Source organism: Schistocerca piceifrons, chromosome 4 (genome assembly GCF_021461385.2).
Source record: "Schistocerca piceifrons isolate TAMUIC-IGC-003096 chromosome 4, iqSchPice1.1, whole genome shotgun sequence".
Classification (NCBI taxonomy): domain Eukaryota; kingdom Metazoa; phylum Arthropoda; class Insecta; order Orthoptera; family Acrididae; genus Schistocerca; species Schistocerca piceifrons.
In genome coordinates, this window is record NC_060141.1 from 31,481,826 (window position 1) to 31,507,679 (window position 25,854).

The following is a 25,854-nucleotide window of genomic DNA, read 5'->3' on the forward strand; positions in this document are numbered from 1 at the left end:
CCTCTGCCCCCTCCTCGCTCGCCCATTCCTCCTCCCCACTACCCCCTCCCCATCCCCTGTTTCCCGTTTGAGATAGCATGTTGGGTCGAAAGCATTCCTATACGTGTCAACTCCAGCGTGGGAGGGAGGGACAGCACTTCTGACAGATCTCGATGTCCTGGACTTTCGTCAGGGTGGGAAGAAGAGATGAGGATGGGTCTATGTGATCGGCTCACGTGAGATTGTCATTTGTGCCGTAGTCCATCAGGCGTACCAGGATCTGCAGAGTGCCATCTGGAAACACTGGGACTAGCTGTGTCAAGAGAAGGAGCAAGGCACCACTTCAAAGCCCTGCAGAGTGGTAGCAGCGACTATGGTCGACCTACTAAGGCTGCTGCTGTTTCAGAGGTGGGACGGGGGGGGGGGGGGTGGAGGGGACGTGCAGAACGCAGCTCCTGGCTGCGCGGTCTGAGCTGCAGGTGCAGGGATGGTAGCCATGGAAGAAGGTTGTTGCCTCAGATGTTTTCTTGACACCACCAGTGGAGTCCATCGGTGTCCACGTAGTAAAGTTAGTAGCCCTCTACACCTATGATGGTAGTGGGGGCCCATCTTGGATATCATCCACACATATACCCACTCTGCCTTGTCGAAGCTACATTGTTATGAAAGATGTTGGTACTGTTGTCACAGCTGGAGGAGGTGGATGATAGTTAAAAGTTTTCTGCTATGTAGAATTTCCAGTGGGCTCTTGTCTGTGATGGGGCGTGGACCTATAGTACTTAAAAACACCATTAGAGTCTTCACTAGAAGAAAACCGAATCAATGCCTTCATCCTGGCCTTAATAGTGCAAACCATCTACTCACCTCTCCATTTCATTGGTGATGAAAAGGAGCAGTGAAGATGCTATATGCCATGTTGAGCGCAAAACTCCATAAAGGGTCAGCTGGAGACCAATACCAGTAATTGTGGTCTGTGGCAGGCCTTCGATTACGAACGCCTGTGTGGGCACTTTTATAGTCAGAACTTTTCTGCTCCTTACGTTTCGTCCAGGACTGTGCTGGACTTCCTCAGAGGCGCTGCTCCGCGGAGCAGCGCCTCTGTGGAAGTCCAGCGCAGTCCTGGACGAAACGTAAGGAGCAGAAAAGTTCTTGGACCACGACCTCACATCCCGGAAAGTATTTCAACAGCCATGTCACCCGGTCGTGAAAGCCTTCATTTTACTTTTATAGTCAGTTTTGCCATTGTGGAATACAGTCTGGTGACAGGAGGACTGAGAAAGAGTCTGTACAGTTAACCTCATTGAGTTGAGAAAAGGACCCACAAAGTCCACGTGAACTGTCCCAAGAAGCAGCAGGCTGGGGCCACGGTCAAAAAACTTTGGGAGGTGATGCCTTCGGGACACATGTCATGGCCAGCGCTTCAACGTCGGTGTTGATGGCTGGCCAGTAATCAAGGCAGTGGACCAATTTCTTCATCTGCACAACACCCTAGAGACCAGTGTGATGTTGAGCAAGGACTGAAGTACACAGTGGGGATGGTATGAACACCTGGAGGGTGGGGGGACAATTCTTCTGTAGTGGGTGTGAAGACCCCGTCCTGAGCTCACAGCCAATGTTTCACAGAAATGTAGCACTGTTATGTTCGGTCCAATCTCGTAAAGAAGTGATCCGATCAGCCTGTTTTCGTCCACTTAAAAATAATGTATCATGAGGTCCTTGTGCGATCCTGCCGTAGTTTTCGATGCCTTGACTGAAACATCGTCTAAAGTGAAAAGGGCCTTTGACTCGATGTGGAAGCACACGGCCTCCTGTTGGTCAAATTCTGCATTGGGGCTCTCCAGGACAAAGGAAAAGTCATCTGCATTCACATGCTGTCACACTGGTTTGTGAGCGGTGAAGCACTTGTATGCAGATAAAAAGACAGCCCACCGCTGTAAGCGTTGTGCTCTTATGTCAGGCAACGATGAGTGAGAGGAGAGTGAAGTGATCTGTGACTAGCTGGAATTTTACAGCTTAGAGCTATGTGTAAAATTTGTAAACTGCATAGATGATTGGAAGGGCATCTCTCTCGATCTGCGCACAGTTTTGTTGAGCTTTATTTGAAAATGAAAAGTCATCAGGTGTTCTGACTCATCCACTTTCCGATTTGAAAGGACGCGCCAATTCCATGGTGGGAAGCATCTATTGCAAGAATCAAAGATTTTTCAGGGGTGTATACCACCAAACACGGTCCATTTCGATGGGCACTTTACGAGTGCGGAGCACATTGTTTCAGAGGGCACTAAGGAACGGTTCAATCTGCACTATATTCGCCTTAAACTTCCTACAGTAGTTAATCTTACCCATCAAAGATCGTAGTTATTTTAAATTCGAAGGTGGAGGCATGTCTCCGCTTGGTATTTGGCTGGAAATATCCCACTTTCCTTATAATTAAGCTCACGAGTCAGTTGTTGAAAAACATGAGAGTTCCTGAGATTGCATTTCAGACTGGCTTTCTGAAGGGCGGAAAAAGTGAGCTCCTCGAGATGCTCATGGGTGTTACATGCGACGATTACATAGAGATAACTACAGCATGACACATTATCTCATATCAGTTGTTCGAAGTACCTTTGGAAAATGCCAGTGACGCCAGAAATGCCAAAAGGAGGCCTTTAGTATTGGTAGAGGCCAAATAGGCTGTTCAAAATAAGTAGTCGTCTGGAGTCTGGATGGAAGGTAGTCGCAAGATTTTAGAGTACCATTCACCGCCTTTTTATTTTGCAAAAACGGATGAGGAATCAAACAGTTGTCAATCACCAGCTGCGAATCAACTGTTTCTTCACAGTGGATGGAGCCGTTCACTTTGTTTACCAGTACTAAAGGGGACGCTCACGAACTAGGCGAGACGGGTGTGATCACTTGTTTCTGTCGGGGGTGGTAGAGTAGTTTTTTAACATCCTCACAAAGAATATGAGGTGAAGGACACGACAGTGCAAAAGAGGAGACAGCACTGGGCTGGAGATGTAACTTTGCACAGCCTATCCCTGTAGAAAACAATTCTGAAAAAGATGTACAGTGGTTGTCGATGGCTTGGAAGATAACTGCAGTTGAAACAAGATATAAGGTCTTGCTGTTGTTGTGGTCTTCAGTCCTGAGACTGGTTTTATGCAGCTCTCCATGCTACCCTATCCTTTGCAAGTTTCTTCATCTCCCAGTACCTACTGCAACCTACATCCTTCTGAATCTGCTTAGTGTATTCATCTCTTGGTCTCCCTCTACGATTTTTACCCTCCACGCTGCCCTCCAATACTAAATTGGTGATGCCTCAGAACATGTCCTACCAACCTATCCCTTCTTCTAGTCAAGTTGTGCCACAAACTCCTCTTCTCCCCAATTCTATTCAATACCTCCTCATTAGTTATGTGATCTACCCATCTAATCTTCAGCATTCTTCTGTAGCACCACATTTCGAAAGCTTCTATTCTCTTCTTGTCTAAACTATTTATCGTCCATATTTCACTTCCATACATGGCTACACTCCATACAAATACTTTCAGAAACGACTTCCTGACACTTAAATCTATACTCGATGTTAACAAATTTTTCTTCTTCAGAAACGCTTTACTTCCCATTGCCAGTCTACATTTTATATCCTCTCTACTTCGACCATCATCAGTTATTTTGCTCCCCAAATAGCAAAACTCCTTTACTACTTTAAGTGTCTCATTTCCTAATCTAATACCCTCAACATCACCCGACTTGACTACATTCCATTATCCTCGTTTTGCTTTTGTTGATGTTCATCTTATATCCTCCCTTCAAGACACCATCCATTCCGTTCAACTGCTCTTGCAAGTCCTTTGCTGTCTCTGACAGAATTACAATGTGATCGGCGAACCTCAAAGTTTTTATTTCTTCTCCGTGGATTTTAATACCTACTCTGAATTTTTCTTTTGTTTCATTTACCGCTTGCTCAATATACAGATTGAATAACATTGGGGAAAGCCTACAACCCTGTCTCACTCCCTTCCCAACCACTGCTTCCCTTTCATGTCCCTCGGCTCTTATAACTGCCACCTGGTTTCTGTACAAATTGTAAATAGCCTTTCGCTCCCTGTATTTTACCCTTGCCACCTTTAGAATTTGAAAGAGAGTATTCCAGTCAACATTGTCAAAAGCTTTCTCTAAGTCTACAAATGCTAGAAACGTAGGTTTGCCTTTCCTTCACCTTTCTTCTAAGATAAGTCGTAAGGTCAGTATTGCCTAACGTGTTGCAATATTTCTATGGAATCCAAACTGATCTTCCCCGAGGTCGGCTTCTACCAGTTTTTCCATTCGTCTGTAAAGAATTCGTGTTAGTATTTTGCAGCTGTGACTTATTAAACTGATAGTTCTGTAATTTTCACATCTGTCAATGGAAAATAGAAGCTGATTAAATACATTGAAATGCATCGAAAATATTATGTATTGCAAGGTAACTAATAACAATGAAAGTGGTGCATTATTGCACATATTTGTATGTTACACCATTTGAAAAGTCCCTCGAATCTGAAGGTTGCGTCCATTGTTTTGCATTGTCTGAATGACACTGTCAGCAACACAAGCTGCACCGCCGCGACGGATTTCCTTGTATATCACCTATGACAAAGCGTGTTATTGCAAAAGATGTGACTGAGAGAAATTTGCTAGAAGTATACAGTCTAACCATTATCGTTTTGGTGCGATTACTGAGTGATGTTTTCAAAAGAGGAAGAGTAGATTTTTGTTTAAACCGAGCTTTCCATAATACTTTATTACATTAAGTTTTTCGTTTATTTGGTTGTTTTTATTCCATCTAACCCCTGTGTGTACTAGAAATTCTCGTCGAACATGTCCTTGCATATTCAAAACTGGTAAGAGTTAGTAGGCTTCTACATCTACTTCAATCTGAATAGAATTATTTTGCGTATTACGCCACGTCATTTCGCAACAATAAAACAGGTATACAGCCAGCGCTTCGACTGTTTCTGCAGATGTTCTCTTCTTTGTATATAAAAATCTTATTTCGGTTGTCAGGTGACAACCGCTGTCACATTTGGTATGCCATTGGGCAGTGTGAAATCATGAGGTCTGCGTACATGGTAGGCTATTGCCTGCGCTACTCTAGCAGATGACGGAGAGACAATATCAAATCAGCAGACTGTACGCAGTGTCAGTGCTTTCACAAGGCAAAGTATCGATGGTGCATGGCAGTTCTTGTGGCTTCTTATTTATGCTGCTGGGACTGGGTCTCGTGGAGATCTACGCGTGTTTGATGCAGCTATAGTGTTGTGCAACAGTTCTGTCCAGCATGGCGAATGGCCCTTGTGACTGGCTCAGCAAAACGATGTCATGAGGATGATATCACAAAACACCTCAGTCACTAGGCGTTCTGCCACACATACAGAAAGCAAGAACATGTATTCAGTAAGCTGACGTTCTAGAAGACGCCACCCAGCCCCCTTGAAAGACGTTAATAGACATTACAGCCCATACAGGGCTTCTGAAGATCCTGACATGACAAGAAAGCTACGGAAAATGATCTCATGTTTTCCCAACGATTGCACCCAGCATCACCAGCTGTCATGACAGAAACACTGGTTGGCCCAGCTCGTACATATACCACCCAATTTAGACTCAGTCTCAGCTTGTAGTCAGCATCAGCCGCTACTCACGAGGAGAGGTACACAGCTGTTCGCCATCCAAGATGACCCAGCATGCTGCCACCGCCAGACTGTGCTGTCAGTAGCAGCAGGTCGCTGCCTGTGGTGAGCTGGGACTCTGCCAGATTGGCGCTTATCCCTCAGCAGGTCAGCTGCTGAATGGCTGGCACGTACTGCCGGTCGTCTTCTGCCCAGCCATCATTGCGTGACCAGGGTGAATGCTGTTGCTGTTCTCTGTACCAAGCAGGCACACGCTGTCCACCATCACCCAGTGCAGGCGCACACCACCGTCATCATCCATGCTGGGGGTCGCGGTTTGATCTCACTTATTCCCTTGTACACATAATGTTGAGCAACATGGGCAGGCTAGATGCCTAATGCCACATGTTGTCCGTCTGTCGTGCACCACCTGGCGCTGTTCCTGAGACGGATTTGCTGCCGCCGTGCTGGTATCACCACTTTGCCAGCTGCCACGATCGCGTGAGGGATCATGCAGTGCTGTTGATAGCAGCACACGTCACCAGCCATGGCCGCGTATGTTAGGGGGAGGGGGGGCACTGACCACTCTCCCACTCCACATTTGCTCCTTTAATTGTCATCAAAAACAAAAAGAGGACTTAATCAACCAGTGTTGTAGCCATGACTGTCCACTGGCTGCCACCTGCCACCACACCACTACAGCCCCACCCAGGATCGTGAATAATGTCATCTCAGTAAACCTCACCACTGTCACTGCAATACCTATGTAGACATGAACAAATGAATAATGTGAAGGACTTCGATTCAAACTATGTTTTTCATATCTGAGGCAATGAGAGGCTGCATTGTCGTCAATATTTGGTAATGTGATTGGGAAAGCTCTCGTTTACAGAAGCATTTGTCATCTCAGATGTGACTATGAAAATATGTATATGAAGATAAATAAGGCTCATGGCCCTGATAAAAAAATGAAGCACCGAGAAGACATGGTCAGATGTAGCTGTAGCTGTGTACATCTATACACGAGCAGCAGGTGTTTCGATACTTAGAGTAGATAGAACAGCCATAGGAGAGCTTAGGGTTTTTCTTGTTTAGTTTTGTTACTAGGCCTTGTACGGTACGTAAAGGGCGCGAGTAGTGTCAGATGTTGACTGATCACTCTGAAGGCCATGGAGATACTGAACGCTCCTATAAGAAAGCGTTATCAGCACCTCTTATAGTTATAAAGAGGCCACATTGTCGGTCTCTAGTTGGTCGAGTCGTGCAGTAATCCAGATTAGCGGGACATTCGGATCTGACAACAGCCTAATGCTGGACTCTATGGGAACATGAGACTAGGCATTCTTGCCCTCTAAAATTTTGCTCTACCTGATTTGACCACCACAAGGGAGGATATCCACAACTGTGCAACACCGCATGGTGTAACCCCCTTCACATCTGCAGCTGCCATCCAAAAACGAGGAATGGACTGCCTGCAATGGTCCTTCACCATTGATTGGAGACTAGGAGCAGCCAGACTTCTGAGGCACCTGTAGGGAAGCAGCTTACTCACGCCGTAATAAATGCACATCAGTCTTTCCATATAGCTCTGACGTCATAAATGTTGCGCAATACTTTAAAAATCAAGTAAATAACCTAAAATGTTTCTAGCATGTCAGGAGTAATACTAAATTAATATGTGTTGAATATCAGTTCAATAACTTTAACCATTTTCAAAATTTGGACGTTTTTCTGTAAAAATCATTGGCGCAACAGAAAAGAGCTAGAGATTTAAAAATTTATACTTAGATTCCTTTTCAATAATAATTTAATAGAAACAGTACTTTGGATCTCACAAGTTAAGATTTTAGTTGAAATTCATAATTTTCTGGTTTTTGTCTTAAAACTTAAGGAAGCAAGATAGATTAGTAGGCTAATAAATAAGGCTAGGATATTTATATTTAAGTAGAATGGAGATCCGCTATAATCATAAAGATGTGAGAAGTTTCATTTAAATAACTTTAAAACTATAGCGATAGCGTATCTCAAAAGGGCAAGTTCAGAGCTCGTCTACTGCGTGCAGTGTAATTAAATTAATTCTCTCGCCCAAAACATTTAACTTAGCCACGTCAAACTTTTATTATGATTACTTACCTGTGTGTTGAATGCACATTTAAATTGAGAGCTTCATCGGCCCTCAGCAAAAGAAGCTACGATTTATTCAATGACTTAAAGTGGTGCATTACTAGCCTAGCGGCTAGTCGGGAGAGCAGATTTGATCAGGCGTTCCCTTAGCCGTCCGCACCGCGGCTTTATATATAAGAACGCTGCGCGAGGAAGGAAGGCCCCAGTTCTCTCCAGACGCTGAATAGCATGCCATCTGTGTCGGGAGTCGCGTCGCGTCGGTATCATTGCTATAAACAGCCTCGGATGCCGTATTAAGTTACTCGGGATGCGCGTAACCATGAAATAATTTTCGAGTGAAGTGTTAATTCTGGGATGACTTTAATTATCGATTTTCAGTTTGCGTATGTCGTATTTTCATGTGCCGCCGCGGGACAGACATTCTACCATTATTTAGCGTGGCGTTTGATGAAACATTATCATCAAATTATGGCGAGATTCATTTAAATATTTAATTTGGACATTTATAGTTGCATCAGCGCATTAGACTCTGAACTGCTCTGTTAGTTAGATTGTGTGGATTCTTTTGTTTTCATCTGTGACTTTCAGAATACAGAACGTTTTTTCACGACCGTTTTTGAATATAAATCCCAGACAATCTCCTAATTCATCAGAGCTATAAGCTGTAACTATAAGTGTATTCTCAGATGAAGTGGGCACTAGGAATTCTAATTACCGGCTTCACGTTTTGCTAATCACTTTCTGGTTGCCAATATTGTAGTTAGAGAGCCAGTGTTGAGAGCGGCGAAAGACAGCATAAATAATAGGAACATTTAACAACAATATTTCCACCCGCCGCCGCACATATGGTTAATCGGCCGGGAAATGAAGTGTTTCAACATTCAAACATTTATACAACAGTAAATTTTCTAACCGCCGCCCCACACACCGTCGTACGGAAACGGCTGCTTCTCGAGCGATACCTTGACTGGGAAGCATGAACTGCTGCTAAACAGTGCTGAATTTTCTCCAGCGACGGATCCTAGTGCTGCAATGTCGCTGATGACTATTGTCGGCGAACAGGGCTGTGACGTGAGAGACGTCCCATTCTTCCATTGTTTTGGGGAGAAACAGTGATGTTACTCCTGGCATCACAGTGTGAGGAGCCGTCGAATACGTCAGGTCGCAGCTGGTGCTGACTGAGGGAACTCTGATAGCACACTGGAATGTCACAAACATCTTCCATCCGCATGTGTCACCTCTTGCGTGACGGTAACTTCTATTTTTCAACAGGACAGTGCTCGTCCGCACATGGGACGTACCTCTGTGAACTGCCTGCCTGATACTGAGATACTTCTGTGACCTGTGAAATCCACAGATTTGTCCCTGACACAACAAGTGTTGGATCATCTCGAACATCAGTTCCATCCCAGTGCGAGTATTCAGAAAACCAAGGATTAGCTACAGGAGTGGTGGACGAACGTTCCATAATAAAAAGACTGCAAAGGCTTTATTACACCATCCCCAAGCGAGATATTGCGTGTTTTCCTGCCAGAGGGGGTGTAACGGCATTGTGATAACTAGGTTCATTCTGCCAAGTTCCTCGATAAACGCCGGCTGCTGTGGCCGAGCGGTTCTAGGCGCTTCAGTCCGGAACCGCGCTGCTGCTACGGTCGCAGGTTCGAATCTTGCATCGGGCATGAATGTGTGTGATATGCTTAGGTTAGTCAGATTTAAGTAGTTCTAAGTCTAGAGGACTGATGACCTCAGATCATAAGTCCCATAGGGCTTAGAGCCATTTGAACCTTGATAAACTGGCTCGATTTGGAAACCATTGCAGTAACATCGCGGACTCTCAATACGTGACGTTTCATTTCGTTTGCTCTTCTCCTGATGGGTACTTCACTTTTTTTGTTTGGCTGTCTATACAGGGAACAGCATGTAATTTTTGTCGTTCTTATTTATAATTGTCTTAATTTTTGTCATCGATTCATAGCGATCAGTTATTTCAGCGAAATAGACCATTTTTTCGCTGTTTCTAAGCGAGTATATTATTTCGACATAATTTTCAATAACAAACAGAATATTACTCATTGCAGGCTCATTTTTCATATATAATTAGACTACCCATCTCAGTACAAATAGCCGGTCGGGATGGCCGAGCGGTTCTAGGCGCTACAGTCTGGAACCGCGCGACCGCTACGATCACAGGTTCGAATCCTGCCTTGGGCATGGATGTGTGTGATGTCCTTAGGTTAGTTAGGTTTACGTAGTTCTAAGTTCTACGGGACTGATGACCTCAGAAGTTAAGTCCCATAGTGCTCAGAGCCATTTGATATTTTTCAGTATAAATCAAGCCAACCAAGTTACGTGATCCAACCTCCACAGCGCAGGATTAACAAACATGTAAAACCAATGTTCGATTTCTGAAGAGAAATCTAGCATCCAGTCTCTTTTAAGAATCACTGAGTGTGAAACCATTACCTATTTTGGGAGACTGTAATGTCCTTCCATCTACAAAGGGCATTAAAAATTAAAAAGAAACGTTATTTACCTATTATAAATATCAGTCTGCATGTAACGAGTTTGTTATAACGTGTATATTTCAACCATGATACCTTACTCTCTGATAAAAATCTGTGTTTCCTACGTTTTATGTACATGACAATTTGACAAACGAGAATTTTTAGTTGTTTATCATTGCTAGCCCCTTCACTGCGACAGAAGGTGTAACAACGGCTATCCACCATGGTGATTTGTAGGCTGGACATTGTGTGCAGCATATAGTGACTACAAGAACAGCTGTAGGGTGTATAATCTCCTCCCGAACAGGCCACGAAGGCCCAAAGGCACCGACCGACCGCCGTGTCATCCTCAGTCCAAAGGCGTCACTGGATGCGGATATGGAGGGGCATGTGGTCAGCACACCGCTCTCCTGGCCGCACATCAGTTTCCGAGACCGGAGCCGCTACTTTTCAATCAAGTAGCTCCTCAGTTCGCTTGCTAACAGCGCTCAGCAAACCAGATGGTCACCCATCCAAGTGCTAGCCCAGCCCGGCAGCGCTTAACTTCGATGATCTGACGGTAACCGGTGTTACCACCGCGGCAAGGCCGTTCGCACAGGGTGTATAATAATTCTGCGTTATTTATCGTTGTTCAAAGCAGACATCCGGCAGAAAAATACGTAAAGACTTAGTACAGATTAACTGAACGAGATGAAGTAGTGAAGGCAGCAGAGGACCTAGTAAGTAAAAAGATGAGGCCTAGTAGAAATCCTTGGGTAACAGAAGAAATACTGAATTTTATTGATGAAAGGAGAAAATATAAAAATGCAGAAAATGAAGCAGGCAAAAAGGAATACAAACGTCTCAAAAACGAGATCGACAGGAAGTGCAAAATGGCTAAGCAGGGATGGCTAGAGGACAAATGTAAGGATGTAGAGGATTATCTCACTAGGGGTAAGATAGATACTACCTACAGGGAAATTAAAGAGACCTTTGGAGAAAAGAGAACCACTTGTATGAATATCAAGAGCTCGTATGGAAACCCAGTTCTAAGCAAAGAAGAGAAAGCATAAAGGCGGAAGTAGTATATAGAGGGTCTATACAAGGGCGATGTACTTGAGGACAATATTATGGAAATGGAAGAGGATGTAGATGAAGATGAAATGGGAGATACGATACTGCGTGAAGAGTTTGACACAGCACTGAAAGACCTGAGTCGAAACAAGGCCCCAGGAGTAGACAACATTCCATTACAACTACTGACGGCCTTGGGAGAGCCAGTCCTGACAAACATCTACCATCTGGTGAGCAAGATGTATGAGCCAGGCGAAATACCCTCAGACTTCAAGAAGAATATAATAATTCCGATCCCAAAGAAAGCAGATGATGACAGATGTGAAAATTACCGAACAATCAGTTTAATAAGTCACGGATGCAAAATACTAACGGAAAAACTGGTAGAAGCTGACCTAGGGGACGATCAGTTTGGATTCCGTAGAAATATGGGAGCACGTGAGGCAATACTGACCCTACGACCTATCTTAGAAGCTAGATTAAGGAAAGGCAAACCTAGCATTTGTAGACTTAGAGAAAGCTTTTGACAATGTTGACTGGAATACTATCTTTCAAATTCTAAAGGTGGCAGGGGTAAAATACAGGGAAGGAAAGGCTATTTACAATTTGTACAGAAACCAGATGCCAGTTATAAGAGTCGAGGGACATGAAAGGGAAGCAGTGGTTGGGAAGGGAGTGAGACAGGGTTGTAGCCTATCCCCGATGTTATTCAATCTGTATATTGAGCAAGCAGTAAAGGAAACAAAAGAAAACTTCGGAGTAGGTATTAGAAATCCATGGAGAAGAAATAAAAACTTTGAGGTTCGCTGATGACATTGTAATTCTGTCGGAGACAGCAAAGGACTTGGAAGAGCAGTTGAACGGAATGGACAGTGTCATGAAAGGAGGGTATAAGATGAACATCAACAAAAGCAAAACCAGGATAATGGAATGTAGTCGAATTAAGTCGGGTGATGCTGAGGGAACTAGATTTGGAAATGAGACACTTAAAGTAGTAAAGGAGTTTTGCTATTTGGGGAGCAAAATAACTGATGATGGTCGAAGTAGAGAGGATATAAAATGTAGACTGGCAATGGCAAGGAAAGCGTTTCTGAAGAAGAGAAATTTGTTAACATCGAGTATTGATTTAAGTGTCAGGAAGTCGTTTCTGAAAGTATTTGTATGGAGTGTAGCCTTGTATGGAAGTGAAATATGGACGGTAAATAGTTTGGACAAGAAGAGAATAGAAGCTTTCGAAATGTGGTGCTACAGAAGAATGCTGAAGATCAGATGGGTAGGTCACATAACTAATGAGGAGGTATTGAATAGAATTGGGGAGAAGAGGAGTTTGTGGCACAACTTGTCAAGAAAGAGGGACCGGTTGGTAGGACATGTTCTGAGGCATCAAGGGATCACCAATTTAGCATTGGAGGGCAGCGTGGAGGGTAAAAATTGTAGAGGGAGACCAAGAGATGATTACACTACAGATTCAGAAGGATGTATATAGTAGTAGGTACTGGGAGATGAAGAAGCTTGCACAGGATAGAGTAGCATGGAGAGCTGCATCAAACCAGTCTCAGGACTGAAGACCACAACAACACCAACAACTGAACATTTTAGAGACTTTGACACGCTAAGCCATAGTATTCGCAAGCGGCATCAGTCGATAAAGGAGGCCGATTACCAGCGGAGCTCGCGCAGCAGCAGCCGGCACTTGGGAGAGATCAACGACAGAGCAGGCTGGCAATGCTGTCAAGGAGAACAACGTCCAGCCCAGTTTGCACGTCAACCGTCAATGCTCCAGGAGTTGTCGCGAGAATCAACTCACGTGCGTGGCGTATCGGGCGATGCGGACAATTACGACAGGGCAATGCTCGCATAGAGGTGGAACAAGGGAATCCGTCACGTGTGTCGACATTGGCCACGTGTTTGTCCAACGTGAGAAGCATAGATCAACGACCAAGAAGTCAGTCGCCGCCCTAGAAACTTCGCGACATTGGAGAAAACTACGCATAAACACCTCCGGTAAACGGGCATGAGGCAGTGCTTTGAGAGGAGAAAGAAGAGACGAAGAAACGTCGCCTGGATGGACAAACCGATGGTTAGTCAGCGGAAAACACACTTCATTGCAACGACTTAGCTGCAACGCTGCTCGACAGAAGAATACATCGGTACCGCGCCACTAGGTCAGTGCAGAAGATGGCACCCCAGATGTTACCGGAAAGAAGTTGGTGTGGTACTTACCCAGTTGGCTGGTGAGAACGAGGGGGCTGCGGCGTCACCAAATGGGTCACCTGTGAACCTAGAGGCTGATGAACTCCACCAGAAGACGCCGAAGCTTAGGTTCGCTAGTTCGATTCTGGGACGCCAAGCCACGCCATAGCCGCTTGTTAATAATGCAACGAGCGACTTCATAAGGAGAAGGTTGCGCCGCCGCAGTGGGTCACGGGTACAGTGCTGAGTGGAAGAATATGCTGCCTTGCGCTCCCTCTGTAAGTAGGCTGTTTAGGTTTTTATGTTGGTAACGCCACATAGCAGTCTGTATGAAGATTACTGATTGTGCTGTGGGGAGTCTGTGGCTGATTGGCATTGTTGGAATATTCACTGTTGTAGTGTTGGGCAGTTGGATGGAAACAGCGCGTAGCATTGCGCAGTTGGAGGTGAGCCGCCAGCAGTGGTGGATGTGGGGAGGGAGATGGCCAACGAATACCATTACCTCTACAAGGACTGCAGTGGGTCTGCACCTTTGATGGCCCATCAATACCATTCTCTCTACAAGGACTGCAGTTCGTCTGCACGTCTAGTGGCCCACCAATACCATAATCTCTACCAGGACTACAGTGGGTCTGCTCTGTTCAAAAATGGTTCAAATGGCTCTGAGCACTATGGGACTCAACATCTTAGGTCATAAGTCCCCTAGAGCTTACAACTACTTAAACCTAACTAAGGACATCACACACACCCATGCCCAAGGCAGGATTCGAACCTGCGACCGTAGCAGTTCCGCGGTTCCGGACTGCAGCGCCAGAACCGCACGGCCACCGCGGCCGGCGTCTGCTCTGTGATGACCTACCTACCAATATTCTTCAAAACTTCGACTGATTGTGCTGTCGGTTTGCTCTGTTGTGGCCCAGTCAGCACTGTCTTTCCGTTGGAAGGACAACACTACTTCTTCAGGACTGCATGGAAATCGACTACTTCCGTGTGCATTTTCTTTTACTGATCAGACTTTGTGCAATGTAATTACTACTGTGATGAATGATCAGGACTGTCTTTATGGACAGTCGACAATTTTTGCTTTTAACAAATGGTTCAAACGGTTCAAATGGCTCTGAGCACTATGGGACTTAACTACTGAGGTCATCAGTCCCCTAGATCTTAGAACTACTTAAACCTAACTAACCTAAGGACATCACACACATCCATGCCCAAGGCAGGATTCGAACCTGCGACCGTAGCGGTCACGCGGTTCCCAACTGAAGCGCTTGGAACCGCACGGCCACCCCGGCCGGCGCTTTTGACAAACAGTGTATCAATAATTGTGTGCATTTGATACATTTGTTAGCGTTTATATAAAAAAATTAACAAATATGTATTGGCCACTGCCCAAAACAATTTGTAAAATTTTTGTGTGGAGCATGGGGGCTATTTAAGTACGCTGTTTAGGTTTTTATGTTGGTAACGCCACGTAGCGCTCTGTATGAAAATCTCTGACTGTGCTGTGTGCAGTCTGTGGCTGGTTGCCATTGTCGGAATATTCACTATTGTAGTGTCGGGCAGTTGGAGGTGAGCCGCCAGCAGTGGTGGATGTGGGGAGAGAGATGGCAGAGTTTTGAGAGCGGTACAGAAAGCTGGCTAAAGCCTGAAATAAGTTCTGCAGAAATTTTTACGAAGTCTCAGACGGTATTCAGGAAAGATAGATCAGGCAGAATTGGTGGTGGAGTGTTTGTGTCTGTCAGTAGTGGTTTATCTTGTAGTGAAGTCGAAGTAGATACTCCGTGCGAATTGGTATGGGTGGAGGTTATACTTGACAGCCGAACTAAGTTAATAATTGGCTCCTTCTACCGACCCCCAGACTCCGATGATATACACTCCTGGAAATTGAAATAAGAACACCGTGAATTCATTGTCCCAGGAAGGGGAAACTTTATTGACACATTCCTGGGGTCAGATACATCACATGATCACACTGACAGAACCACAGGCACATAGACACAGGCAACAGAGCATGCACAATGTCGGCACTAGTACAGTGTATATCCACCTTTCGCAGCAATGCAGGCTGCTATTCTCCCATGGAGACGATCGTAGAGATGCTGGATGTAGTCCTGTGGAACGGCTTGCCATGCCATTTCCACCTGGCGCCTCAGTTGGACCAGCGTTCGTGCTGGACGTGCAGACCGCGTGAGACGACACTTCATCCAGTCCCAAACATGCTCAATGGGGGACAGATCCGGAGATCTTGCTGGCCAGGGTAGTTGACTTACACCTTCTAGAGCACGTTGGGTGGCACGGGATACATGCGGACGTGCATTGTCCTGTTGGAACAGCAAGTTCCCTTGCCGGTCTAGGAATGGTAGAACGATGGGTTCGATGACGGTTTGGATGTACCGTGCACTATTCAGTGTCCCCACGGCGATCACCAGTGGTGTACGGCCAGTGTAGGAGATCGCTCCCCACACCATGATGCCGGGTGTTGGCCCTGTGTGCCTCGGTCGTATGCAGTCCTGATTGTGGCGCTCACCTGCACGGCGCCAAACACGCATACGACCATCATTGGCACCAAGGCAGAAGCGACTCTCATCGCTGAAGACGACACGTCTCCATTCGTCCCTCCATTCACGCCTGTCGCGACACCACTGGAGGCGGTCTGCACGATGTTGGGGCGTGAGCGGAAGACGGCCTAACGGTGTGCGGGACCGTAGCCCAGCTTCATGGAGACGGTTGCGAATGGTCCTCGCCGATACCCCAGGAGCAACAGTGTCCCTAATTTGCTGGGAAGTGGCGGTGCGGTCCCCTACGGCACTGCGTAGGATTCTACGGTCTTGGCGTGCATCCGTGCGTCGCTGCGGTCCGGTCCCAGGTCGACGGGCACGTGCACCTTCCGCCTACCACTGGCGACAACATCGATGTACTGTGGAGACCTCACGCCCCACGTGTTGAGCAATTCGGCGGTACGTCCACCCGGCCTCCCGCATGCCCACTATACGCCCTCGCTCAAAGTCCGTCAACTGCACATACGGTTCACGTTCACGCTGTCGCGGCATGCTACCAGTGTTAAAGACTGCGATGGAGCTCCGTATGCCACGGCAAACTGGCTGACACTGACGGCGGCGGTGCACAAATGCTGCGCAGCTAGCGCCATTCGACGGCCAACACCGCGGTTCCTGGTGTGTCCGCTGTGCCGTGCGTGTGATCATTGCTTGTACAGCCCTCTCGCAGTGTCCGGAGCAAGTATGGTGGGTCTGACACACCGGTGTCAATGTGTTCTTTTTTCCATTTCCAGGAGTGTAGTTGCTGAAAAGTTCAAAGAAAATTTGAGTCTCGTAACAAATAAATACCCCACTCATACGGTTATAGTTGGTGGGGACTTCAACCTTCACTCGATATGTTGGCAAAAATACTTGTTCAAAACCGGTGGTAGGCAGAAAACATCTTCCGAGATTGTCCTAAATGCTTTCTCCGAAAATTATTTCGAGCAGTTAGTCCACGAACCCACGCGAATTGTAAGTGGTTGCGAAAACACACTTGACCTCTTAGCCACAAACAATCCAGAGCTGATAGAGAGCATCATGACTGATACAGGGATTAGTGATCACAAGGCCGTTGTAGCTAGGCTCAATACTGTTTCTTTCAAATCCACTAGAAACAAACGCATAATAACTTTATTTAAAAAAGCGGACAATGTGTCACTAGAAGCCTTCCTAAGAGACAATCTCCATTCCTTCCTAACTGACTATGCAAATGTAGAAGAGATGTGGCTCAAATTCAAAGATATAGTAGCAACAGCTATTGAGAGATTCATACCTCATAAATTGGTAAGAGATGGAACTGATCCCCCATGGTACACAAAACAGGTCCGAACGCTGTTGCAGAGGCAACGAAGAAAGCATGCGAAGTTCAAAAGAACACGAAATCCCGAAGATTGGCTAAAATTTACAGACGCGAGAAATTTGGCACGGACTTCAATGCGAGATGCCTTTAATAGGTTCCACAACGAAACATTGTCTCGAAATTTGGTAGAAAATCCGAAGAAATTCTGGTCGTATGTAAAGTACACAAGCGGTAAGACGCAGTCAATACCTTCGCTCCGCAGTTCCGATGGTACTGTTACCGACGACTGTGCCGCTAAAGCGGAGTTATTGAACGCAGTTTTCCGAAATTCTTTCACCAGGGAAGACGAATGGAATATTCCAGAATTTGAAACACGAACAGCTGCTAGCATGAGTTTCTTAGAAGTAGATACCTTAGGGGTTGCGAAGCAGCTCAAATCGCTTGATACGGGCAAGTCTTCATGTCCAGATTGTATACCGATTAGGTTCCTTTCAGATTACGCTGATACAATAGCTCCCTACTTAGCACTCATATACAACCGCTCGCTCACCGATTGATCTCTACCTACAGATTGGAAAATTGCGCAGGTCGCACCAGTGTTTAAGAAGGGTAGTAGGACTAATCCATCGAACTACAGACCTATATCATTGACGTCGGTTTGCAGTAGGGTTTTGGGGCATATACTGTATTCAAACATTATGAATCACCTCGAAGGGAACGATCTATTGATACGTAATCAGCATGGTTTCAGAAAACATCGTTCTTGTGCAACGCAGCTAGCTCTTTATTCGCGCAAAGTAATGGCCGCTATCGACAGGGGATCTCAAGTTGATTCCGTATTTCTAGTTTTCCGGAAAGCTTTTGACACCGTTCCTCACAAGCGACTTCTAATCAAGCTGCGGGCCTATGGGGTATCGTCTCAGTTGTGCGACTGGATTCGTGATTTCCTGTCAGGAAGGTCGCAGTTCGTAGTAATAGACGGCAAATCATCGAGTAAAACTGAAGTGATATCAGGTGTTCCCCAGGGAAGCGTCCTGGGACCTCTGCTGTTCCTGATCTATATAAATGACCTCGGTGACAATCTGAGCAGTTCTCTTAGGTTGTGTGAGGTGATCCACATGAGTTCCAAAATAAATCCGTTGGAATTCGATTACTCGATAAATAGTACAATTCTCAAAGCTGTCAATTCAAGTAAGTAGCTGGGTGTTAAAATTACGACCAACTTCAGTTGGGAAGACCACATAGATAATATTGTGGGGAAGGCGAGTCAAAGGTTGCGTTTCATTGGCAGGACACTTAGAAGATGCAACAAGTCCACTAAGGAGACAGCTTACACTACACTCGTTCGTCCTCTGTTAGAATACTGCTGCGCGGTGTGGGATCCTTACCAGGTGGGATTGACGGAGGACATCGATTGGGTGCAAAAAAGGGCAGCTCGTTTTGTATTATCACGTAATAGGGGAGAGAGTGTGGCAGATATGATACGCGAATTGGGATGGAAGTCATTAAAGCAAAGACGTTTTCGTCGTGGCGAGATCTATTTACGAAATTTCAGTCACCAACTTTCTCTTCCGAATGCGAAAATATTTTGTTGAGCCCAACCTACATAGGTAGGAATGATCACCAAAATAAAATAAGAGAAATCAGAGTTCGAACAGAAAGGTTTAGGTGTTCGTTTTTCCCGCGCGCTGTTCGGGAGTGGAATGGTAGAGAGATAGTATGTTTGTGGTTCGATGAACCCTCTGCCAAGCACTTAAATGTGAATTGCAGAGTAGTCATGTAGATGTAGATGTAGATGTAGAATCTTTCATTTAGCTGGCAGTATTGGCGCTCGCTGTATTGCTGTAGTTCGAGTAACGAAGATTTTTGTAAGTGATTCATGAAAGGTATAGGTTATTGTTAGTCAGGGCCATTCTTTTGTAGGGATTATTGAAGGTCAGATTGCGTTGCGCTAAGAAATATTGTGTGTCAGTTTAGTGAATGTCTGAGTACGTTCAGTTTTGCTCAGCTGTTTGAAAATCAAATAACGTAAGAGGTTTATCAGCACAGTCATTTATAATTTATCAAATGGGGACGTTTCACCTGCAATAGGAGCCGTCGTCGCAACAGCGGTCACTGGAATCTGCAGGCTATGACTCCGTGCCGTACTGCTGCCGTGAGGAATTGAGCGGGTTAAAACACAATGTATTACTCTGTTTGTTCAAGGGTCGTATGTGTCAATACATGACATAGTGGACTCACCAATGTTCCACTCACACCTCGCCCATTGAACCAAGGACAGAACGCATTCCACCGCCCCAAAGTATCGCTTTCCCTCACGCCAATCCTGACAAACCATGGATGAAGGGTATCAGACGGATGCCATATTCCTTGACTTCCGGAAAGCGTTTGACTCGGTGCCCCACTACAGACTCCTAACGAAGGTACGAGCATATGCGATTGGTTTCCAAGTATGTGAGTGGCTCGAAGACATCTTAAGTAATAGAACCCAGTACGTTGCCCTCGATGGTGAGTGTTCATCGGAAGTGATGGTAACATTTGGAGTGCCCCAGGGAAGTGTGGTAGGTCCGCTGTTGTTTTCTATCTACATAAATGATCTTTTGGATAGGGTGGATAGCAATGTGCGGCTGTTTGCTGATGATGCTGTGGTGTACGGGAAGGTGTCTTCATTGAGTGACTGTAGGAGGATACAAGATGACTTGGATTTGTGATTGGTGTAAAGAATGGCAGCTAACTCTAAATACAGATAAATGTAAATTAATGCAGATGAATAGGAAAAAGAATCCCGTAATATTTGAATAGTCCATTAGTAGTGTAGCGCTTGACACAGTCACGTCGATTAAATATTTGGGCCTAACATTGTAGAGCGATATGATGTGGGTCAAGCATGTAATGGCAGTTGTGGGGAAGGCGGATAGTCGTCTTCGGTTCGTTGGTAGAACTTTGGGAAGATGTGGTTCATCTGTGAAGGAGACCGCTGACAAAACACTAATACAGTAGAGTGTCGATTATCCGAACGTCGGTCAACCGAACTACCGTTTAACCGAACTGTGTGCTCGCTCGCACCTTTTACTCTCCCACCCTACCGTCCATCATCCCCCTCACTCCCAAACCAAGTTTCCCACAGTAGTCGCCGCACTCGGCCACCGCTGGCGGAATATTGCTTCTAATGGGGCTTTCACAAGGCGCTGCTGACCGGCCAAGTCGCCAATCTCTGTGTTTCAACAATCAGCACACTTCTGTCGGCTTGGCACTGGCAGTAGAAGTAGCGGCAGTATCAAAGCTGTACACAGCAACAGCTGCGCCAGCTCCGCGCAGTTTGAAGGATTGCGCGCCCCCAAGAAGAGCTTCTGACGGTGCAAACAGTCACCTTCTGTTCTCTGTTACAACCACTCGTGTGCTGCTGCGTGAAGAAGAGATACAAAATGCTTAAACGTAAACGTATTGTCCTTTATATGAGGGTCAAGTACGAGATTATTAAAAGGTTAGAAGAAGGTGAATCTGCAAACACTTTATCTAATTTTAATTTTGTGTACTGTGTGTATTGTTCATGCAAAATGCGTATGTAATATGTATATATTTTTGTTTAATAAACTGTGCCACATACTATATATTGCTACTGAAGTTGCCTTTGTATGTTACTTTGTAATACTAAAAGAGATGCCCGTTTTTATGAATAAATTTACTGTATAGTACTTCTTTTTGACAAATAAATATGTACAGTTCGATTATCCGAACAAACCAGTTTTCCGAACACCCATGTCCCCCAATTACTTCGGATAATCGACGCTCTACTGTACGACCTGTTCTTGAGTACTGCTCGAGCGTTTGTGATCCCTATCAGGTGGGATTGAGGGAGGACATAGAAGCAATTCAGAGGCGGGCTGCTAGATTTGTTAGTGGTAGGTTTGATCTTCACGCGAGTGTTACGAAAATGCATCAGGAACTCGGGTGGCAGTCTGTAGAGGAAAGGAGGCGTTCTTTTCGTGAATCGCTACTGAGGAAATTTAGAGAACCAGCATTTGAGGCTGACTGCAGTACAATTGTACTCACCACAAAGATAAGATAAGAGAAATTAGGGCTGGTACAGAGGCATATAGGCAGTCATTTTTCCCTCATTGTGTTTGGGAGTGGAACAGGGAGAGAAGATGCTAGTTGTGGTACGAGGTAGCCTTCGCCACGCACCGTATGGCGGGTCGCGGATTATGTATGTAGATGTAGAAAATAATGTCCTACGCTCCCCTCTGTCACTGACGCTCAACATCTAGTGTAACGAAACCCCCAACCCACTACGCAGCCCACGGAACAGGAAATAAGCGCGTGCGTTTACGGCAATGTTGTGACGGTGGCAGCGAATGAACGCCCTGACAGCGGGTCCCGTTTGCCTGCAGGTGGACGGCGGCGGTGCAGCGGCGTGGCGCGGGATGCTGCTGCAGCTGAAGCACAAGCAGGCGGAGGCGCTGGGCCGCAAGGTGTTCCTGCCGGCGCCGCAGGACCAGAAGAAGGCCAAGGGCCAGGGCAGGAAGACGCCGCAGGCCAACTTCAGCCTGGTCGACTACTACGACTCCTACCGCCAGAAGGTGCGGCCCGCGTGGCAGCAGATGGTCAGCAAGATCGGAGACGTCCCACTCGAGCAGGTCGGTATTGCGTGGCCGTAAACCCAGCTCACAGTAGGTCCGCAGCTCGTGGTCTAGCGGTCGCGCTCTCGCTTCCCGAGCACGGGGTCCCGGGTTCGATTCCCGGCGGGGTCAGGGGTTTTCACCTGCCTCGAGATGACTGGGTGTTGTCCTCAACATTTCATCCTCATTCACGCAAGCGGTGAGATTGGACTGAGCAAAGGTTGGGAATTTGCACGGGCGCTGATAACTGCGCAGTTGAGCGCCTCACAAACCAAACATCATCGTCATGATCATGATCATCATCATCATCATCATCATCACCAACTCACTGTAGAGGAAGCTAACTGGTCAGGCTGTGTAGTTATTTTGCTGTTCTGTGTCACAATACACACATAAAAACGGCCGGCTGGGGTGGCCGAGCGGTTCTAGGCTCTGGAACCGCGAGACCGCTACGGTCACAAATTCGAATCCTGCCTCTGGTATGGTTGTGTGTGGTGTCTTTAGGTTGGTTAGATGTAAGTAGTTCTAAGTTCTAGGGGACTGATGACCTCCGAAGTTAAGTCCCATAGTGCTCAGAGTCATTTGAACATAAAAACGATGCACCACCAAGGAATTATCTGAATGCGACGGAAACTGCGAGATGTGAATTACGTGTACAGACGAACACATGATTGCAGTTTCAGAGAAACTTGACGATGTACTCAAGAGAAATGGAGCAAGACACTAATGCCTTGGTTCACCTCTGGCCCTTCCGCAAGCAGCTTTGCAGCTTGGCTCTGATTCATAGAGTTGCTGAATGTGCTCCTGGGGGATATCGTGTCGGATTCTGTCCAATTGGCGCGTTCGATCGTCAAAATCTCGAGATGGCTGGAGGGTCCTGCCGATAAAACTGGAAGCGTTCTCAATTTGGGAGACACCTGGCGACCTTGCTGGCCAACATTGGGGTTTGCAGGCACGAGGACACAGTCTAAACTCTCTCACCGTCTGTGAGTGGGCACTAACTTGCTGCAAGGTAACCCCAAATGGCTTACCAAGAAGGGCAACAGAACGGTTTGTAGAATATGGTCGATGTACTGCTGTGCTGTAGGGACGCCGGGCATAACAACCAAAGGGGTCCTGCTATGAACAGAAATAGCACCCCAGCCCATGACTCCTGGTTGTTGGGCTGTTTCGGAGGCGGCAGTCAGGTTGGTATCCAACCACTGCACGGGGCGCTGGTTATCCGAGCTCGGTTCGAAGCAGGACTCGTCACTGAGGACAATTCTACTCCAGTCAATGAAACTCCAGGCCGGTGGGAGACGAACCTGTCACCCACCATTCTGCACATCAGCAACGAGTTCTCGTGTCGGATGTAGAGGGGTGAGAGCTACGATGGGTGGAAGATGACCTTGAAACAAATGTGCGAAGAGCTGCAGGTAATGAATGCACAAACCGTGCATTTGCGTCGTCAGTTCTGCGTTAGTTCCAGGCTCAGATCAGAAGATTACCTTGTGTTCAAATGATTCAAATGGCTCTGAGCACTATGGCACTTAACAGCTGAGGTCATCAAATGGTTCAAATGGCTCTGAGCACTATGGGACTCAACTGCTGAGGTCATTAGTCTCCTAGAACTTAGAACTAGTTAAACCTAATTAACCTAAGAACATCACAAACATCCATGCCCGAGGCAGAATTCGAACCTGCGACCGTAACGGTCTTGCGGTTCCAGACTGCAGCACCTTTAACCGCACGGCCACTTCGGCCGGCGCTGAGGTCATCAGTCCCCTAGAACTTAGGACTACTTAAACCTAACTAACCTAAGGACATCACACACATCCATGCCTGAGGCAGGATTCGAACTTGCGACCGTAGCGGTCACGCGATTCGAGACTGAAGCGCCTAGAACCGCTCGGCCACTCCGGCCAGCTCACCTTGTGTGGTTAGAGTTCTGCCAACAGATTGTAAGACCGAACGTGAAGATCCTCACTTCACAGCACGTAAATCATTTACGGATGAGGCGCCATTCACGCAGAGTTGCACTGTAAAGGGTTGTTTGGGGGAGGAGACCAGACAGCGAGGTCATCGGTCCCATCGGGTTAAGGAAGGACGGGGAAGGAAGTCGGCCGTGCCCTTTCAAAGGAACCATCCCGGCATTTGCCAGGAGCGATTTAGGGAAATCACGGAAAACCTAAATCTACATCTACATCTACATCTACATTGATACTCCGCAAGCCACCCAACGGTGTGTGGCGGAGGGCACTTTACGTGCCACTGTCATTACCTCCCTTTCCTGTTCCAGTCGCGTATGGTTCGCGGGAAGAACGACTGTCTGAAAGCCTCCGTGCGCGCTCTAATCTCTCTAATTTTACATTCGTGATCTCCTCGGGAAGTATAAGTAGGGGGAAGCAATATATTCGATACCTCATCCAGAAACGCACCCTCTCGAAACCTGGCGAGCAAGCTACACCGCGATGCAGAGCGCCTCTCTTGCAGAGTCTGCCACTTGAGTTTATTAAACATCTCCGTAACGCTATCACGGTTACCAAATAACCCGGTGACGAAACGCGCCGCTCTTCTTTGGATCTTCTCTATCTCCTCCGTCAACCCGACCTGGTACGGATCCCACACTGATGAGCAATACTCAAGTATAGGTCGAACGAGTGTTTTGTAAGCCACCTCCTTTGTTGATGGACTACATTTTCTAAGCACTCTCCCAATGAATCGCAACCTGGTACCTGCCTTACCAACAATTAATTTTATATGATCATTCCACTTCAAATCGTTCCGTACGCATACTCCCAGATATTTTACAGAAGTAACTGCTACCAGTGTTTGTTCCGCTATCATATAATCATACAATAAAGGATCCTTCTTTCTATGTATTCGCAATACATTACATTTGTCTATGTTAAGGGTCAGTTGCCACTCCCTGCACCAAGTGCCTATCCGCTGCAGATCTTCCTGTATTTCGCTACAATTTTCCAATGCAGCAACTTCTCTGTATACTACAGCATCATCCGCGAAAAGCCGCATGGAACTTCCGACACTATCTACTAAGTCATTTATATATATTGTGAAAAGCAATGGTCCCATAACACTACCCTGTGGCACGCCAGAGGTTACTTTAACGTCTGTAGACGTCTCTCCATTGATAACAACATGCTGTGTTCTGTTTGCTACAGACAGTTGCACTGTAAATTACGACAATATGTACATGTGGACAGATGGAAATCCTCTGTTCATCATGTTACCAAGGCATCACGTTGGCTTTAGTGTCATGCGTGGCCAGAAATTGTTGGTGACAGACTTGTAGCTCTATACGTTTAATGGCAAAATGACAAGTGCTGTGCTGTTTTTAACAACAGCTTCTGCTAGACAAATTACCTGTGCTATTAGAGCAAGTCAGACTTCCAGAAATACTGCGGACATGGTTTATACACGATAGGACACTTCCCCTTTTTCCACACCCTGTACGACACTATGTAACTTATAAAACAGTTTAGTTTGTTGCGCTGTTTCATTCTATTGCAAGCTGGGAGCGATCAGAATCGATAACAACGAGCTCGCAGAAGTAGCAGCCAAAGAGGCAGAAACGTTGCGACTCAACAAGATCACCACCACTATCGTATTTGCGGACCATTCTTCAGTACCCATCAACAAATACACTACAAGTGAGCCGTAGCGTGCGTTGTACATGTGAAGCAGAAGTAATCTTTCGTCCTGTGAACAAAACTAAACAAAATTCCAGTTGCACAGCCAGATGATTAACTAGTAAGGTTTAACGCATTAGGAATGGAAATGATGCACCGGTGAACAAAACATTATTACCACCTGGTTAATATGTGTTGGTTCAACTTTGAAATGCAAAACAGCGGCGATTCTGCGTGGCATGGTTACGATAAGACCTCCTGATAGGTTCCTCTA

At 46.2% G+C, this 25,854-nt stretch overlaps 1 protein-coding gene across 1 annotated transcript in view; it reads left to right on the forward strand.

Moving 5' to 3' along the window:
- Positions 1 to 25,854, forward strand: part of LOC124795569 — a 286,431-nt gene that overhangs the window by 55,629 nt on the left and 204,948 nt on the right. Inside the window, exon 4 of the mRNA XM_047259641.1 lies at positions 21,724 to 21,969. Within this exon, the coding sequence (XP_047115597.1) occupies positions 21,724 to 21,969 (246 nt within the window). The remainder of the gene's footprint in view (positions 1 to 21,723; positions 21,970 to 25,854) is intronic.